General features: G+C 28.0%; 2 protein-coding genes across 3 annotated transcripts in view; one reads left to right on the top strand and one right to left on the bottom strand.

Annotated features, from left to right (window-relative positions):
• Positions 1-3,288, top strand: part of LOC100167751 (hippocampus abundant transcript 1 protein) — a 14,300-nt gene extending 11,012 nt beyond the window's left edge. Inside the window, exons 4-8 of the mRNA XM_008185512.3 lie at positions 859-960; positions 1,087-1,224; positions 1,409-1,492; positions 1,585-1,741; positions 2,424-3,288. Coding sequence (XP_008183734.1) covers positions 859-960; positions 1,087-1,224; positions 1,409-1,492; positions 1,585-1,741; positions 2,424-2,544 — 602 coding nt within the window. The 3' untranslated portion in view covers positions 2,545-3,288. The remainder of the gene's footprint in view (positions 1-858; positions 961-1,086; positions 1,225-1,408; positions 1,493-1,584; positions 1,742-2,423) is intronic.
• A 3,463-nt stretch (positions 3,289-6,751) lies between these two features.
• On the bottom strand, positions 6,752-16,063 carry LOC100160918 (27 kDa hemolymph protein). 2 transcript variants are annotated; one of them, XM_008185515.3, is made up of 7 exons: positions 16,006-16,063; positions 15,336-15,742; positions 14,947-15,170; positions 10,119-10,240; positions 8,556-8,710; positions 8,266-8,416; positions 6,752-8,193 (listed from the first exon to the last, which is right to left on the bottom strand). In XM_008185515.3, the coding sequence occupies exons 2-7, from the start codon at positions 15,373-15,375 to the stop codon at positions 7,959-7,961; spliced, it is 927 nt and encodes a 308-aa protein (XP_008183737.1). In that variant the 5' UTR covers positions 15,376-15,742; positions 16,006-16,063; the 3' UTR covers positions 6,752-7,958. The 2 variants fall into 2 exon arrangements, with proteins under 2 accessions (XP_008183737.1, XP_001947666.2); XM_001947631.5 differs by having other exon boundaries at positions 15,336-16,043.
• Positions 16,064-18,478: the final 2,415 nt, after the last annotated feature.

Here is an 18,478-nt window from a genome sequence, read left to right as displayed (position 1 = left end):
ATTCAAAAAGAGTATTTAAAAATTCTAGTATTTCAATTTTTAGTTAAAATTTCAAAGTTAAAATCAAAAATGTGGGAAAGTCGATTTCAAGTAGACCATGAGGACAAATTCAAATATTCAGAATTCTTATTGCTTCATTAGATCAATTGGTATGTTTGGCAAAAAACACGTCTAAAATACTATGTCGCGCGTGTGTTAGACAAAAACAGAAAATCACGATATCGAGTCCCCATAAGAGTCCTGAACTATTTTAAATCCCGTCTTTAGAATTTTTAATGCAGAAACTAGACTAATAATAATTATCGTATAAATCTGTTTCGTTTTTTTCACTAATGTCTTACAAATGTGTGGTCAAACCTCGAAGTGTTTTAAATTTAAAACAACAGTTTATATTTGAATAATATTAATACAATAGAGATTAAAAATAAATACATAACTAAATACATTTAGTCCCTTATTAGTTGTTATTATGATTTTCCAAATACCATGTCATCAAAATCTATTTAAATATCTTACCAGTAATAACAAATCTCCGTTATATGTACCTGTATAAAACGTTTTATACAATATTATAAATATACCTATTAATTCGTTTTTACACGTTAATTTAAATATAGCTATGTTACACTGTTCCATAATATTAATTATGTATTATAATATTATTGACCTTCAGAGGTACGCTATTAATATAAACTGTTATTCAAATATAAATATTTGATTATATTTTTGTAACATTGTGCAAATATATGCACTAAAAATGCATCAAAATATTATTTCAAATATTGCAAATGTGTGCGTCTTCCCTAGTACCTTATACCTATTATTATACTCATGTTATTATTCGTTGGAATTCTATAGGTGAGAAAGGCGTTGCGTATTTGTTTACTCGAGTCAAGTTTAATTGGAACGAAGTAGAATTCAGCGTGTACTCGACCACCACGATGTGCATCAATCTCGTGGGTCAGTAATATTGAAAATTTACTTCAGTATTATCATCGATTATAAATACTAGCTAGCACATAGCTTTGTCGTCATTGTTGTAAGCTTGTCATAGTTAATTCGGAATTTTTTGTTTATGTCTCACAGGAACATTTTTTGTTCTCGGGGTCGTAGTCAGAAAGTTCGGCGTTGACGACGCGTTGATCGGCACTGTGGCTACCACTGGAAAATTAATTTCGCAATTCATATTCATATCCGCCACTAGTGTAGTCGTGTTCTATTCAGGTGAGTGGCAGTGTAGTGTGCCAAAAAAAAACGTCATCGGTGCGAATACGAATACCGGCATAATATTATAATATATTAATATGGAATATCATTAATATTACTGTCGGCATTCTATACTTCTGAATAATAACAATATTGTAAATTTGAACCATTTTCATAGTATAACGAAAAATCTCGATTTCAGGGGCGCTTGTGAACTGCTTACAAGGACCGGCCATCATTTCCATGAAATCGATCATAAACAAAATAATTCCGGCCCAAGAACTTGGTGAGTACCCTATGCAATTCACATATACGATATAGGTACCCATTATTATCATAATACAGTTTTACAATTTCGTTATTGTTTTTCTTTTGTAGGTCAAGTCAGCGCAGTCACAGGCATCGGGGAAAACGTTGTACCCATTTTGTGTGGTCCATTGTATAGTTACGTGTATGAATCCACCGTGGACTACTTCCCCAGCGCTTATTTCTTAGTCACTGCGGCCATAACGGTCCCGACCATTTTTCTCTATCTGTAAGTACTCAGTAGTTAGTATATTATATACCTCATACCTAGCTATTTATTATTTATATGTCCATGTAATGTTATTATAATAAATTTACAATTATGTCTATCATGGTCATCAGTAAACAGGGTATAGGTATAGTAGGTATACCAAGTCATTTTAAGCCATCATATACGTCGTAGGTACCTACCTATTATAATATGGCTGTATTATTTATTTAATTCAATTTTTACTAAATTAACTAATAAGTTATTTTATTGATAAACTTTTTTTGCATTATATGAATTATTTTTAAATATGAAAATTTAAATGTAATATGATGTATAATATATAGCAGCACGGTTGTGAAGCAGTGAGGCGAAACATCTTACTTAATAATTTTACTCTAAAAGAGTAAAAGAGTAACTTTTACTCTAAAACCCATTGGGAATCGGGATCATAATTCATAGCTATGCATTTTTACATCAATTTTACTTCTATGACTGTAGTTTAACGGACAAAATAAAATTATAGCAGATTATCGTTATCGATGCATCGATGTTATTACCGTTATTGAAACAAACTGGAAATTAAAATATAAAATTGATTTTGTGATTTCAATCGTAGAAAAAACTATATGGTTATAATTTTATAAATGTTTATAAATAATAATACCTATGTAAAACGTGTAATTTCGTTGTTTTATTTAAGGTGGCTCTATATGCAGCACAGAAAGGAAATCAGAGAATCGTACGAACCATTACCCGATACAGCTGATATTTTGAAAGACCCAAATGGTGCTGTCACTACATACGGGGCGATAAAACAGTAACAGTTGATTGTATTATTTATTGATGGGGTAAAATGTGATGCGAGTTATTAACGAGTAACAAATAATATTAATAGGTAGGCACTTACCTACTATTCGTCAAAGCGATACGGCTGATTTCTCATTCCATCCGTATACCTAACTCAACGTCTCAACATAAGTTCCTATCGATCTGTTGACTGTATATTATAACATCACATACTATTATAGGTACAAATTTACAATATACTAATAATATAAATGCCATGACCTAGTATTATAATATTATTATGTAAATCAATCGTGTCGATTAGGTTATAAAATTATGTGTTATGCATTGTATTGTATTGTTTTTTTGCTAAATTACGTGGGCCAATTAATCTAATTATATGATACTATTGATTAAGTAACTACCTATACATTATATTGCATACTCAGTCAATAGTACAATATTTGAGAGTTTGTAATTTTTCATGTATTATATTCATATTATTTATCAATGTATGTACCTATATGGTATTATGGTTAATGTTTATTATTAAATGTGTAATATAATATTAAGTATAGATGATTCACTGATTGCCAATTGGTGTATATCTGTATTTTGGTGTGTTACAAATTATAATTTATTGTTGAACAATATTATAGTAAATAATAGAATTTTACGTCATCACATTCAACTTATCAAGAAAAATGTATCTAAACAATTTCTTTACTTATATTTTTGTTAATTTATCTATACAATAAAAACATTTTTTTTACAATTAATAGGTATACTTATAGCAAAGTCTTGATGTTTGGTACAATTTGGTGGTACCTATAGATTATAGGCCTAACTATACCTTGAAATTAGGGGGACCCCAGCCGCAGTAATTGTATAATAAGTAAATTAAGTGGGGGCTTTGCCTCCCACACCACCAACAAAAACGTTAATAACATAATTAAAAAACCCTATAAACGGTCGTCGGGTCATCGTTATTCGTTAATCGTTATCACCATATCTATACCTAGGTACATTAATATTACAAAAATAAAAGCGTACTTACATCTTTACATCATTACATCTATTCTTCCGGATGACTTCTAGTTTTGTTTAGCTATACTTTATAGGAATCCCGGAAAAAAAGGCCAAGGAAAAAAAAAACACGGAAAAAAGAACAGAAAAAAAAACACGGAAAAAAAGAACAACAGAAAAAAGAACACGGAAAAAAAGACAACAGAAAAAAAGATTACGGAAAAAAAGAACAATTTACAATTTTTGAAATTTTGAAATTTTTAAAAATGTTAAGGAAGTACCAGTGGCGCAAATATATAAAACGCTATTGCGCCACTGTTGTATTCTTTACATCCAGATTTCCTATTTTTCCGGGAGATTTTCCTTAATTTTTATTTTGTAAAAACCTTCTCCTGGCAACTACGAACATCTTAAAAAAAATTTGAGCCAAATCGAACCAGCCTTTCTCAATTGATGAATTGTTATACATTCTGTCTCCATTTTTATATATATAGATTACTTATTATTAATACGGTAGCTGGTAAGTTAATTAATATTATAAAATTACAACAAAATAACTAAATTCTTGGTTATTTGATAGTATTATGTAATTTGGAATTTCGTCCAAAATTGATCATATAAAATAACTATAAAAAAAACTGCATTTTAATATATTTGATATTTTTTGGTAACAGATTAACCTACTTACGCGGAACATTGTTTTACATTTTCAATCCTTAGCTATAAAAGTTGAACATTTTATACATTTTTAACTACTAAATCATAATTAAATTAAATTTATTTTTATATTTTTATTTATTTTTTGTTAAATGTTGTCAAAATTTGAACTTTAAATGCTTATAAAAAAATATAAAAATTTTTCCTACGTAGGTATTTTTACTATTTATCAACTACTATTGTTACAATACATCTGGAGCCTTGGATTAATTTTTAACGCTTTTTTACCCAACAAAATACATTTTATTGACAGTTAAACAAATAAAAAAAATTAAAACTGAAAATATCCGTAAACCGCTTAAAGAAAATCAAAATATATTGAAAATGTTATATGGTGTATAGAAAATACTAATATAAACAACTAGTAAAATTGCATATCTACATATTGTATCTACCATGCATATACATGGAAATTTGTTTTAGAGTTACATCAAAAACGAAAATTTGGATTTTGTCGGAAAACCAAATTTGCGTAAAAATTCCCGGTTTTCCTTAAATTTTTTTTTTGTTTTTCTCGGTGTTTTTAAAAATGACTGGAAATTTTAAATTTTGACCTCCAAATGCACCAACTAGATTCACTTTCCCATCGAACAAGATATTGAAGTCTAAGCATTATTTCGACTACTTTTCGTGTACACACTACACAGACATAAAAACAATATGAAAAAAACACATTGTAAAATCAATATATCGATATAAGTGTAAGTACCTATATATTCATCGCTCTGCACAGAATCTAAAATAAAAATTGTTGACCACTTATTTCGTTGATATTACATTTTAGTACAAATACAATTTTCCGTACATGCTGCATAGGTTGGCTTATTAAACACTCAGATTCATCAAATAGTTATCATATTTGATTCCATGTCATACCAATGGGCCATAGGTATTAGGTACCACCATAGCCTATGTAAATGACATGATACGTCTTACACGTTACATATGGTCACCAGTCATCATAAGCGTGCGCATACCATGCTGACAGTGGGGGGGGGGGCAGAATGTAATAAAATATATATTTATTTTATAATATATAGTTAAATATTATTTTGGTTATTACTTTATTAGTTAGTTCAATTAATATTAGTCATGGAAGTATTTTAGTTTTAAAAATCATTAATTTAGCTACAAATTTGATATAGTAATATTGAAACTTCAAAGTTTATTTATATTATATTAATATGTACATAAACAAACAAAATAAAACCATTCTTTAAAATTTACCAAAAGACAAATTTTAGCTCTTTAATTCTTCAGAGTACCATTCTTCTCTCAGAAGGAGATAATATTTTAAATTGTTCAATTATGTCATCAATATTAAGATTATAGGCCAATTTCTGTTCAATTGACATGGTGAGAAGTCCATCTAGTCGATCCTGATGCATTGTACTACGTAATTTGGTTTTTATTAAGCTTAATTTTGAGAACGCCCTTTCACAAGAACAACTAGTTACAGGAATAGTAACAAATATTGTTAACATTTTAAATATATTATTGAATATAGTTTCCCTTCCACTATTAAACTCTGTTAACCATTTTCTCCACGTATCACAATTTTTTATAGTACTTTTGGGTACATTATCTGTATGATGAAGTATTAATATTAATAATTAATATATTATTCATTATAATATACAAATTATATTATTATAATATTATGTTTTTTAAAAACAATATTTGGAAGAAAATTTCAGCTCGCAGGAGGGGCAGCTGCCCACCCTGCCCCCCTCCCCGTGCGCACGCCTATGCCAGTCATCACATACAATAATATAGTTTGCTAAAAGTACCAAAAATTTATACTTTCAAGATGTTAATAAAAAATATTTAAAATTAAATGCTGTTCATTGGTACAATAATGGTACCTAATCACTTGAAGTCAACCGGACAATTATTGACAGATTTTTTTTTTTAAACGTATGGTTTTTACAGAAAGAAAAATTGGAAAAGTAGGTCCACACACTAGGATTCGAGATTTACGATGAATATCGAAAATTATTATGTTTACAGATGGCCGCTATTGGTACACCTTACAGATTATAATAATAAAAGGAGAAATATTCAAATATCAAATAATTAGTATTTTTTTTTATACATTAATGGTTACCATTGGTTGCTTGGGCAGATGAGGGAAAATCATGCATCTAATTTTCCTTTTATGGCCACAAATAAAGAATTTATATTCTAGACAAGAGTTGAATCATGTACCTGTTTGTAGCTTATATATTCAAAAACTACTTGACATTATTGTGAAAATTTCAAACTGTTCCTAGAAATACCTATCAGGAACATTTAGAGAACAATTTGAAGCATTTTCGATTTATAGCAAGTGCTATATCCAATTAGCCACATGCAAGTTTTCCATTTTGGTTGAATAAGAAAGGAAATTCATAATCATCATAGTCATCGGTAGAATAAACAATGTATGAAAACGAGCCTTTTTTTAAGGTTTGGTATATATTTTTATTGCTCTATTAACAAAATGAATGAATTCAAATCTCAATTACAGAATGTCGAACCAGCACAGGTTATCTCTATTTTATAAATGTGCCATATTATATGTTCAAAATAATCCATTTTTTGCAGTTATTTTTAAAATCAAATTTTTTCAAAAATATTATCTAGGGTGTCACACTTGTTTTTTCTGTCAGTTCAACTTAGCGAAAGTTGTGAGCATTTTAAAATTAAAAAAAAATTACAATTTTAATATGTTCATAATAAATTTAAATAGATTATTATAAAAATACAACTTGCTATTTTACGCGTTCATAAGACAGAGACACATGTGGGTAAGACGTACCCTTAAGATTTTGAGACTGTATTGTTATAGCAATATATATTTGAATTAAAATTAATAATTTTTAATATAACTCGTTAACAATAATATAGATTGTATCACATAAATTATTTTAACTCATAATGTATTTAATAGGAATATTTTATGTATGGTCTTAAGTTGGTAATAAAGCAGTATATTATACAATACTAAACATTAGATATATATTTTTTTATTTTGGGGTTACACATATAAAATAAATAAACATAAAAAACATAAATGACAATTAAAAAAAATTCTTGTACACACTTATGTTAGTGTGTACAAAATAAGTTATGATTTTATCCTAAACACCAAAACTTATTGACCATAATTAATAACATAAACAATTTGAGATTAAAGTAGTAGGCCATTGCAACCACCTAAATAATTAAGAATAACTAATTCATGATTTTGAACACTAAATAATATTGTCACTACAAAATAATTTTAACATTGTTTTCATTAAAAAAAATATATTATTTTAGATTGGTGTAATTACATTTATTTTCTGATATTATTTTATTATTATATTATTTTCTAAAGAATTATTTATTGCTTCACAATTAAAGATCATAATATTGTTTATAACTATATAATTTGAACACTTTTAAATTACGATTATAGTTTGGAAAAATATATACTGGTTAAATACAATTTTACATTATACTATTCAAATTGATTTGTACAAGTTAACTTTTGCTACACAAATATGTCAAAAAAGTGGGGGGGGGGGGGGCGAGTATTCTTGAATAATAACATTACAGTCTAATATTTATATAAAATATATAAATTTAGTTTGGTTTAACATAGGTCTTATTATATATTAAGGATTTTGATTATAGGCCTTATTTAAAACTGTTTAATTATTCTTTAAGTACTGCCAGTATACTAGTAAAATCCAATTCGACCTAACAGGATTGTTAAACTAGATAATGCTGTAATAGAGATCATTGCGTGTAACGAAACACCTGCAGATGTTTTCCGTACTTGAGCACTCTGAAATTCTTTACATGGTGTTGATCGACGTACAAACTCGAACAATGATTCGATAATATTAGCGGGTGTTGGTTCTCCACATTTTGATAACTCAGCAATTACACACACTTGTAGCTCAGACATACTCCTGTGAAATAAAATAAGTAAATTCTATTAGTTCATCATTAAGCACAAAATTGTCAAGGTACAAGATACATACTTGCATTGATCTTCTTCAAATTTGAATGCTGGTAAGCTAGCCAAGCTTGGTTCACCATTAACTATGTACTTACTGAATGATGTATTTAGACAGTGTTGTATAGCTTCTTTTTTATCCATTAAACAATCTGGACCACCCTCTGAATAAAATACTAAATAAAAATAAACATACAGTATATTATTATTGTTTAAAGACAAATAATTACAATTCAGTTATGAATTTATGATATAATTTATATAATACATGAATAAAAGTTTTTAAAAAACATTATATCAATAACATTATCTTACATGCTATACGGTCACCCTCATCATGGCATACAAATGATAATAAAGCTTCTGTGACATTCTGAAGAATTTTCTTGCTATCTTTTTCACCTTCGTCCAAACACACATCTATGGTAGATGTGAAGTTTAAAACGCACTCCTTAAAATCTGGTGACTTTCTAAAAATAAAAATCTCAATTTATAAATTTGTATTTACTTTTAATTTAAAGACCAGACCAATGTGTAATACACCAATAACCGATATTTAAACAATATATAATAATATTTTAATGACATTGATGCGACTGGATTTGTAGGAGTGTTTACGTATTCAATTCTTAAAATATCATTCAATTACTATTTAGCGTTTACTTATGTCATACAAGATACTTCAAATTATGAAAATGCAGCTCAGGTAAAAATAATCAATGGAATTGTAGAAATCAAATACAAAGCCTGTAGGTATTTGGTTTGTCTTGTAATCATAACAACAAAACTGAACGACAATTTTTCATTGTAGAAAAAAGAGATTGACAAACAATTTTCTAATTATAGAAAGAGAGGAAAGAATTGGTACAATGAATCACAGTAATCAGTGTCAAGTATATAATACTCTGAAAGACCCTGGATTTATTCACTAAACTGTGAATCATACTGAGTATTTTGTGTATCCTAATACTGGACAGTTCATTCTCAAACAATAGAATCATTATGGAGTTAGACAAGACCAAATACAATTTAAAATGAATAGTGCCTCTCCACTATTAAGGGGCCTCACTACCACGTCTTTTTTTGTCAAAAACTACTGTTTCTAATTCCAACGATACGTGTCGACGATTATCAAGATTTTTCATTCAGAAAAAATATTTGGGTTGTCCTTGATATATACAAGGGAACGATCGAGCCACACTTTTAATTTTTGTAATTTAAATTGCAAAAAAAATTCAAAAAAATTCAGAATTTTCAACTTCAATATTTACCTAATTAACTAAATACAATTTTAAAAATGTGCCTCGATCGAACCCTTGTACATGTTGTGGAAAAAAAGAATATTTTGTCAGAATGCAAATTGAGACAATCGTTGCGACGTATTGTTGGACTAATTCCAAAAAAAACATTCATAAGTTTGATTAAAAAATAAGCATTTTTTCATGATCACAATATTACATATTGACATGTGTGTGCGAGAGCCCTCCGTATCGGTTTAATTGACCCACATAGACGCCACACACACTAATAATCATTTACCACAAACACATAGATCTCGGGTGGCGACAACGAGATTAAAAATTGCCTAAATGATTCTCCTTAAATCAATGCCATAGCGAGGCCCCTTAAAGAAGCAAGGTGATGATCGTGTCACTCAATAAAATAATTAAATATTTGTTGATTTTTCTATCAGGTTTAAATAATTTTTTTGTAGTAAAAAACTTAACAAGCAACATATTAGTAAGTATATACACTTTAAGTAGCATAATATATAAAAAGGTAGATCTCATTTTCCAATTGATTACATGTTAGACCATAAACTTGTTGGTAGACTACACATTGGACCAGTCCCTTAATCTATTTTTTTTTTTTACTCACTTGCAGTATTTCTTAAATACCATATCAAGATCACCTCTAGGTTTAGCTTCATTAATCTCTTTCTTTAGTTCTGTAACATCAATTAGAGATTTTACGCAAACTTCAAAATCTTTCTTCGCCTCCTAAAAACAAAAATTAAATTATTTAAACAATTTAAGCGTATTTATATACATCAATTAAATAATAGGAAATATGTAAATAATTGAATAATAATAATAATAAAAAAATATTTGAATGAGCAAATCTTTATAGAGTTATTATTATTATTATTTTATCTGAACATTTTTATTATTCCAAGATGACTTTTATAAAAATTCAATATTTTGCTAACCACAAAAACTTAATTTACTGTTTTCTTATCACCTACTGTAATTATATATTAATATCAATTTCCTAAAATATTTTTTATACAATATAAATAACAATGTCAATAAGACAATAACTATAAACTAATAATAAGAATATATAAGTTATAAAAAAATGTATTGTTTACATAAAAAATTAAAATTAAATGGTTTTAAGGATAAGTATTTATAAACAAATACAAAATCTTATATAATATATATATATAATATTATTATCTTATATAAATCTCATGTTATATTAATAGGTATATAATTATTACTACATAGTAGATTTATAATTTTAAAGTTCAAAGTTGGAATTTTAGTCAGACTAACAGTTTTTGTAATTTGATGTATTTATTGATAACCTTAATACGAAATAGGAATTTAAGTATTTTGAAATAAAATTTATATTAATTACCTACCTAATAAAAATAAAAAATAATAAACAAAACTATTATTCAATATTCATATACGTCATTATATGCATAATACATTTTATTTTGATTCTCTTAACTTTTTTGTGATAGATTGTAAAATAAATCATTTAAAAAATGTATGACCAACCAATAATGTATTGTAGATAACAATTATGGTTCCTACATTAAAATATTACGATTTCCTTACTTTCTGAGTAAATAGTAATAAAAAACTTGATTTGATATTGTTGATAAATGGAGCAGGAAATTATGGTAGGTTTGAGTGTACCTAAATGGTAGATCCTAGTACCTGGTAAAGGTTGTATAATAATTAATTATATCGTAAAAGAAATATTATACTGATTAACTCATAAAACTCATAATAACGGTTGTTAGTAGGGCCGGTTGGTCTAGGTTTACCATGTAAAAATTAAATGATTTGCACCACTGTTGCAGATTAGTTAACCATGTATAATTTATAACATATAAGTTTTCATGGAAATCTGAATAAAATGTTTTTATTAACCATTTTTAGTTTTTAATATTGTGCATATACGAATAATTTTATCAGTAATAGTTACATTAACTGATTAAAAAAATATTTACCAATGCTATTTGTATTTTAATAACCATATTGTTGACATTTACATTTTCAATGCTATTGTAGTGCTTGAAAAATTATCATGAAATATAATATATATAATATATTTGTAGGTAAATTAATAAATAAATTATATAAATCATTAAATACTCATCGGGTATAATAATATGGCATTGATTATGTCATAATTGAATGTTTAATTTTGCTTATCCAGTTTAACTGGGAGAATTGAAGGTCTATAATCAGATTTAACACAAAATAAATTTTGCTCATTTAACTCTAATAACCTCCATGTGTTTATCATTTAATTATTTATATTTACAAACTACAGATAATTTTAGTAGAAGTAATAGATATGCTAAGTAGAAATATATTGTGTTTTTATTATTGTAACATATTATTGTTGTAAATTGTATTATTTAATATATTATGTATGACACGCATTTTATAAATTACATAATACAAAATTACATAAACATAGAAATCTTAAGAATATATATAACTATAATTGACCAACCTCATTAAAATATGAGTAAAATATTTGTGCAATCAGACAAAATGTAGCGATGTACAAATCCAATGTACTTTGAACTTATTAACAGGATTGTATAAATACAATATAAGTATCAATACGTATAAAATAAATTGTATATGTCAATTAGGTATAGTTGTAGAATATTTTATATTTGTTAGCATTTCATAGAGTTTTTTAATACCTAACTGAAATTTACAGATAATGCATTTCAAAAAATGCTTATTTTTCTATTGGAGCAATTAAATATTTTGTTAAAGGTTTCTATTAACCAACAGTCATGTTTAACTAAGCCGATTGGTTTCCATTTGGTAAAAAATTACGCTTTGAAGTTAATGAATACAAATCTATGAAATGGAAATTGCCTAAATAATATACAAATACCTAATTCACACTAAAATAAATATCTAGCAATAACATTAGATAAACGTCTAACCAAGACGACCCGCAATAAACGAAAAAAGAATCTCACTAGATAACAGAAAATGCTTCATAATCCATAATTCTTATCTACTTGCCTAGCACACCAAACTAAATTTTTAATGCTCTTTTTCAAGCCCATAAGCACGTATAACATCCAAATATGCCAAAACCACCAATTAAAAAATAAAAATGGTCAACATTCCAGTTGAAAGCCCTGTCTAATCATTGGCATCTTAGGTATTATGCCACTGACCGTACTGTCCATTTTGATCTCTATTTGTGTTTAATTAAAGAATATATTAATTGTTAAATTACCTATGTTTATATATGAACAGAAGCATCACATAGGTATAAGAAAAGGCTAAGTATTTTTTAATATGACGTTACCTGCTGAGTCGTGTACATTACACGTTACAACTATGATAAAATAAAACATAAAATATGTCTTGAAGCTGTATAGAATGAAATTGTATAAAAGTATACTCAAGTACCTACCTTACCATTGTGTTTTAAAATCTATTCAATGGCGATAGGTAATTTTGTAAACAGCATGATCATTGATCAGTGATCATTACACTAAGAGTTGTCTACTAGTGTAGACAATTTATGTGTATTTACTATTTATGTTGTTAGAATGAAGGCCATAATAATTTGGGTAAAAATTGTTGAAAATCATCAAGGTCATTATAGAATGTATTTATGTCTACATGCAGCCATGCAGGTATAATATAACATTGTTATTTTAGATTCTGAGTTGTGCAATGAATGTATTGGTTTTATAATTAAGTAAAAAATATAATGACTTTACTTATTTTATTGTAATTCAAAAATCATTAATCGAAAGAACTTTTTTCAAATTATTATTTTCTATATACCTACAGAGAATTTTTCAGAATTTTAGACTACTTGATTTTAAGCTAATTATACCCACAAACCCATTTACATCTACTGTAGTACTGTACCTACGTTGGTGTTGACTTATAAGTTAGGTTAGTACAATGATATATGATATAATATTAGTATATTACAATAACTAAAATATAGTATAGGTAGGCATGCAATTGAAATACCTACCCACCGTAATACTAAGAGTAATATTAATAAATTATAAAATATTCTTAGAAGTAGATTCTGACTCACGTTTCGGCTTGGAATAGTTTTTATTTGTAATCAATGACTAGGTACAAATGAAACCTACTAATTACTATACAGCAAAGCAATTTCCTTGGTACAGATATATCTTTATAATAGTTGTTTCTAGAAAAAATTGAACCTAGTTGGTACATTGAGGTAAACATTATTTTTCTTTGTTTAAAGCTTGAAAATGTAATACAAGGTTCCTCATAAGTTGTTATTACAGGTAATTAAAAATATTAAAAATAAGTAGGTACATGGCACAATATTATTTGTGGGGACTTGAAACTTGTATATATATCATTATATTTTATAGACATCATTACATTTTCAAATGCAATTTTTTTGCCAAAATTAATGCAACTACTGTATTATTTACTAATAGCGAAATAGCTTAATTCGTTTTCTCATATGTAATTATATTGTATCATTGAATTCAAATTTAGCACACACATTACAGTGACTTACTCTATGGTAATTAACAAGGTACACTCAACACTTACTGCATAGCAGAGCCGTTATCTACTTTCCTCTTTTTTATATTTAAAAATATTAACAATAAACTAAATATAATATTAATATCTGATTGAAAATAATAGGAAGATAAATTAAAAAATTAAGTACCCTCCAAAATTTAAAGTCTTATTGAATCCAACTATTTTTACTCTTTAGTAAGTAGGTATCTTATAATGTTAGTACCTAGTAAATAAGTATATTAGTATTTTATTAATTTGTACACATTTGTAGAAGCAGTTGGGTTAGGTTTTTTAAATTTACATAGGTACATATATTATATGCAATAGGTTATAAGGTTATCGTATTATACAGGATGGTCCTTAAACACATTAAACTTTAATACCTACATTTTAAACAAAATAAGAATTAATTTAATTTAAAACATTTAAAAAAGGTTCATATAACATATTATTAAGAATTTTTTATTAAAGACACAATCAAATCATTAATTGGGTATACAGATTACAAGGGTTATCAAGTTTTAAATTGAAATTTAGTTTAGGTGAGATAATCCAGTTTGTTAAGTCAAAATGAATAATAAAAAAAAAAAACTATTTAAGTTAGCCTAACCTAACCTACCTATCTATTTACTTAAATATATTTTCATTAGTTTTACTATGAATAGTGTATATTTTCAATAATAGTTATTATTCTGGTTATTTTCGGAGTTATTTCTTTACCATATGACTTAAAATATAGCAGTTGGGCCATTTTTACCACATTATATTCAAGTGCAGTTCGTAGACTAAATTTTAGTATGCGCATCAGTACAATTATAAATAGGTCCTAACCTTTCAACGTTTTTAATTTATCAAATGGATTGGACTAAAAGTAAAAATAACAGAACTAAATGACTTACCACAGTTAATTCATAAGAGTCGTTCGCTTTGCTATTTTTTAAACATTTATCTTTCAACACTCTTTCACCTTCGTCTAAGGCCGGTATAGATTCATTGAGCTGATCGATATTGGGCAAACCAGACGCAAACGGGCCGAACTTCTTTTTCACAGTGTCTTGTAAATCATTCAAATCCGTATCTCCTTCGATTCCACTAACGCCCCAGTTAACGTTATTGCCAATAACTAAAACATACATTCGCATATTATACGGATTGGTATAATACACAATGGGAATATTAGAAAGAGAGTAGGCACAATACTATAGATACATATAATATGTATAATAGCCATATAGGTAACTATATGACCATATTGTCCATGGCAAAGACGCGAATTCAGAACACTCACCCAGACAGACAATTAACAGCGGCAAAACGAATCTGTTCATGTTTGTTCAGCGGCGACCAACGATCAAAACGATAAAATATTGTGTTTATTCGAAAAACTAGCGACGGCGGCTGCGATACACTTGCATAATACAACGAGGAATCGGATTTGGAAACTGTGTGGCGATGACGAAATGCGAAAGCGGACGTGAGGGAAACGAGCGACAGCGGTTATGGCGAGACGTCTGCTTAGGTACTACTGCTGAGCGTTCAACGTTGTTCGCGACTGCGACGACCGACGGATGACTCAACAACACGGCCAATGGATATTCAACAATCGACGAGAACTGTTGTAGAGTGTACCTGTAGTGTAGACTGTAGAGCCGCAGAGGGAAAGGACACCGTCGGCTACGGTGGTCGAATGGAAAGCTACGGGGAAAAAATATGTTTAATATTATAATGGGTATGTATACGAAACCGCAATATTATTATTATTATTCCGACAACAATCACAAGGTGAACCGGAAATCACCGATAATAAACCGACTCGTGTGCGTAAAAAAGGTTCCTCGAGGTGGGAGATATAATAAACGCTATTAAATAGGAGAAAAGGAGAAAAACGTTATTGCAGGTACCTATTTCGCGTACGTAATCCGGAAATCGGAATTAATATTATTTATTATTGTTATTACCATATTATTACTTAATAGCAGTTAATACTCAATTTTCAGTTATTATTAATTATTGCTTACTGTGCTCGGTGTTGTAAGGAAAAATTAAATCAACAACCATCAATCGTGATAAAAAACGTAATCAAGTTAAGATTACTATAAAATAAATTACTTTATTCATAGTAGACTTTAAACTTTACCATGTTAACAATATTGAACAATAATTTTATTATGGGTATAAAGAATATAAAAACTACTGATAAGTCCGACAGGTGATAAGAATTATTATAGTATAATTCTGATACTCTGAATTATTCTGATGTGCACAATGCACATAAGTTTAGTTGTAATTGTGACCTGTGGACTGTGGTGATGAAATATAAATAAATTAAAGTACCCAATAGGTACATCGTATCGTACATACTACATATTATTAATTTATAATAACATTCAATAGATTATTGAACAATGTTACATGTTAGGTGCATGTGCAGTTGTCACTTGTCAGTTGTCAGTGTTAACTGTTAATTTACATAATATTTTTGGTAAATGTACATTTCTCCCTCGATATATTTTTGATGCGGACAAGCCCGGATTAAGACATTTTGAGGCCCAGGGGCCAAAGTTTTAAAAGAAGCCCCTGTACAAAAAAAAAATTAATAGTTTATTATTCACCTACCTATACGTATAGATATTAGGTACTTGGCAATAAATAATGTATCATTTTATTTATAAATTATAATGTATAACTATAATTATATTGCATTCAATAAAGGTCATACGATAATAATAATGTATAAGTTTTTTTCTTCGTTAAATAATCATCGGCTTTTTTAAGGTGATTATGCAGCATAGGCGCACGTTGGGTGTGAATTTAGGGGGTGCTGGAATAGTTTATGTTACACAGGTCCGTGGGAGGCTTTTTCCCCCACACCCCCCTTAATCACAATACTATAAATAACTGCATTACATTAGTTTTAAATTTTTAATTAGAATAGGGTAACTTTGATTTCGAGGGGTTACTTTGATACCCATATATTTTTATTCACCTGAGTACCATGATTATTAAATTTTTTTTCATAAAATGTGGTTAGTTTGATATCACATTAAGAAATACCCCCCTATGTGCGAATATGTTATGCAGTGTTATAGCCTATAACGATAAAAGTAATGGACAAATCTGAGGCCCCTAAATAAATTCAAACTATTTAGGCCCGAGGACCATGGCCCCCTGGACCCCCTTTAATCCGGGCTTGGATGCGGACATTTCCCCCCCCCTCCCCATTCTTTTTTAAAAGTTTATTATAATTTATAACTAATTTAATAATATATGGGGGGGGGGGGGGGGGGGTTCAAAAATAACATTTTTCCAGTAGTTTTCAAAAGCGCCGTGAAAAACAAAAGAAAAATTAAGGAAAAACGGGAATTTTTACGCAAAAGCAAATTTTCACTGATTGTTTATATTTCCATTTTCTATACATAATAAAATTTCAAAATATTTAGATTTGTTTTGAACTATTTAGGGACATTTTCAGTTTCCAATATACCTAGACCAATATATTAGTTTTTTTTCTATGAATGTCAATAAAACTTTATTTGTTGAGTAAAAATACTTGAAAATTTAATACAATTCTCCTACTATATTTTTACAATGACATTTGAAAAATATTAAAAATCCTTAATCACAGTATTTTTTTATTAGCATTTAAAGTTCAAAAATTGACAAAATTTATCAAATTTAAAATTGAATAATTATTCTGTAGTTAAAAATGTTTCCTTTTTTTTTTTAATTAGTAACTCCCTGTGAAATAGTAATTATTTACCTCTACGACTGCAGCATATTATATTTGTATAGAGTTTAAGTTTAATATAGTACACTATACGATATAGGAACAGAAGTGTACCTTTGGATTATCCACAAACAACAAACGTCTTTTGTGGTAGCACATGCATACAAATATGGCATTGCAGCTTATAATTATTAATTAAATATTATCATACCGATTTGAATCTATCAGTTATGTGCAATTATGGATATTAAAATGTTTTATTTTACTAACTAATAATAGTGGGAGACAATTTATTATTGGTGGGAGGCCGGTAATATACATAATATAAGATTTATAATAAATTAAACAAACTAAATAGTAAAATGTGATTCTGCGCACATTACCTATACCCGTCAATATAAAATATTATGTAGGTATATTGAATTTATACACAAATGACTGAACACGACTTACATTGGACGTTACAGAAACCCCTCAATTGAAATTGGGTCTAGTATTGAAATAATTTCAATTTAATTGAACACGAATCAAGTAAGTTGAGAACATTCCTATAATAATTAGGATACAAATTAGATACGCATTCAGAAAAACTTAAATCGCCAATAATTAATTTCCTTTAATGAATAAAGTGAATTACTTATAGAACCGCGTTTGGTTGCTGCTTATGCTATACCTATGCGAATACTCCGTAGAGTAATATAGAG

The sequence above is a fragment of the Acyrthosiphon pisum genome, chromosome A3 (assembly GCF_005508785.2).
Source record: "Acyrthosiphon pisum isolate AL4f chromosome A3, pea_aphid_22Mar2018_4r6ur, whole genome shotgun sequence".
NCBI lineage: Eukaryota > Metazoa > Arthropoda > Insecta > Hemiptera > Aphididae > Acyrthosiphon > Acyrthosiphon pisum.
The sequence above is the reverse complement of the archived record's forward strand: the minus strand, read 5'-3'. Positions and strand labels throughout refer to the sequence as shown.

Bases quoted from the DNA above. Each gene is read 5' to 3' on its own strand.
- LOC100160918 (XM_008185515.3), bottom strand. From the start codon at position 15,375: ATGAACAGATTCGTTTTGCCGCTGTTAATTGTCTGTCTGG. The intron at 8,711-10,118 runs GTGAGTAAAAAA...TTTTATTTTTAG, and splicing joins GTATTTAAGAAATACTGCAA to AAAGTCACCAGATTTTAAGG. The intron at 8,417-8,555 runs GTAAGATAATGT...ATTTTTATTTAG, and splicing joins TGAGGGTGACCGTATAGCAT to TATTTTATTCAGAGGGTGGT.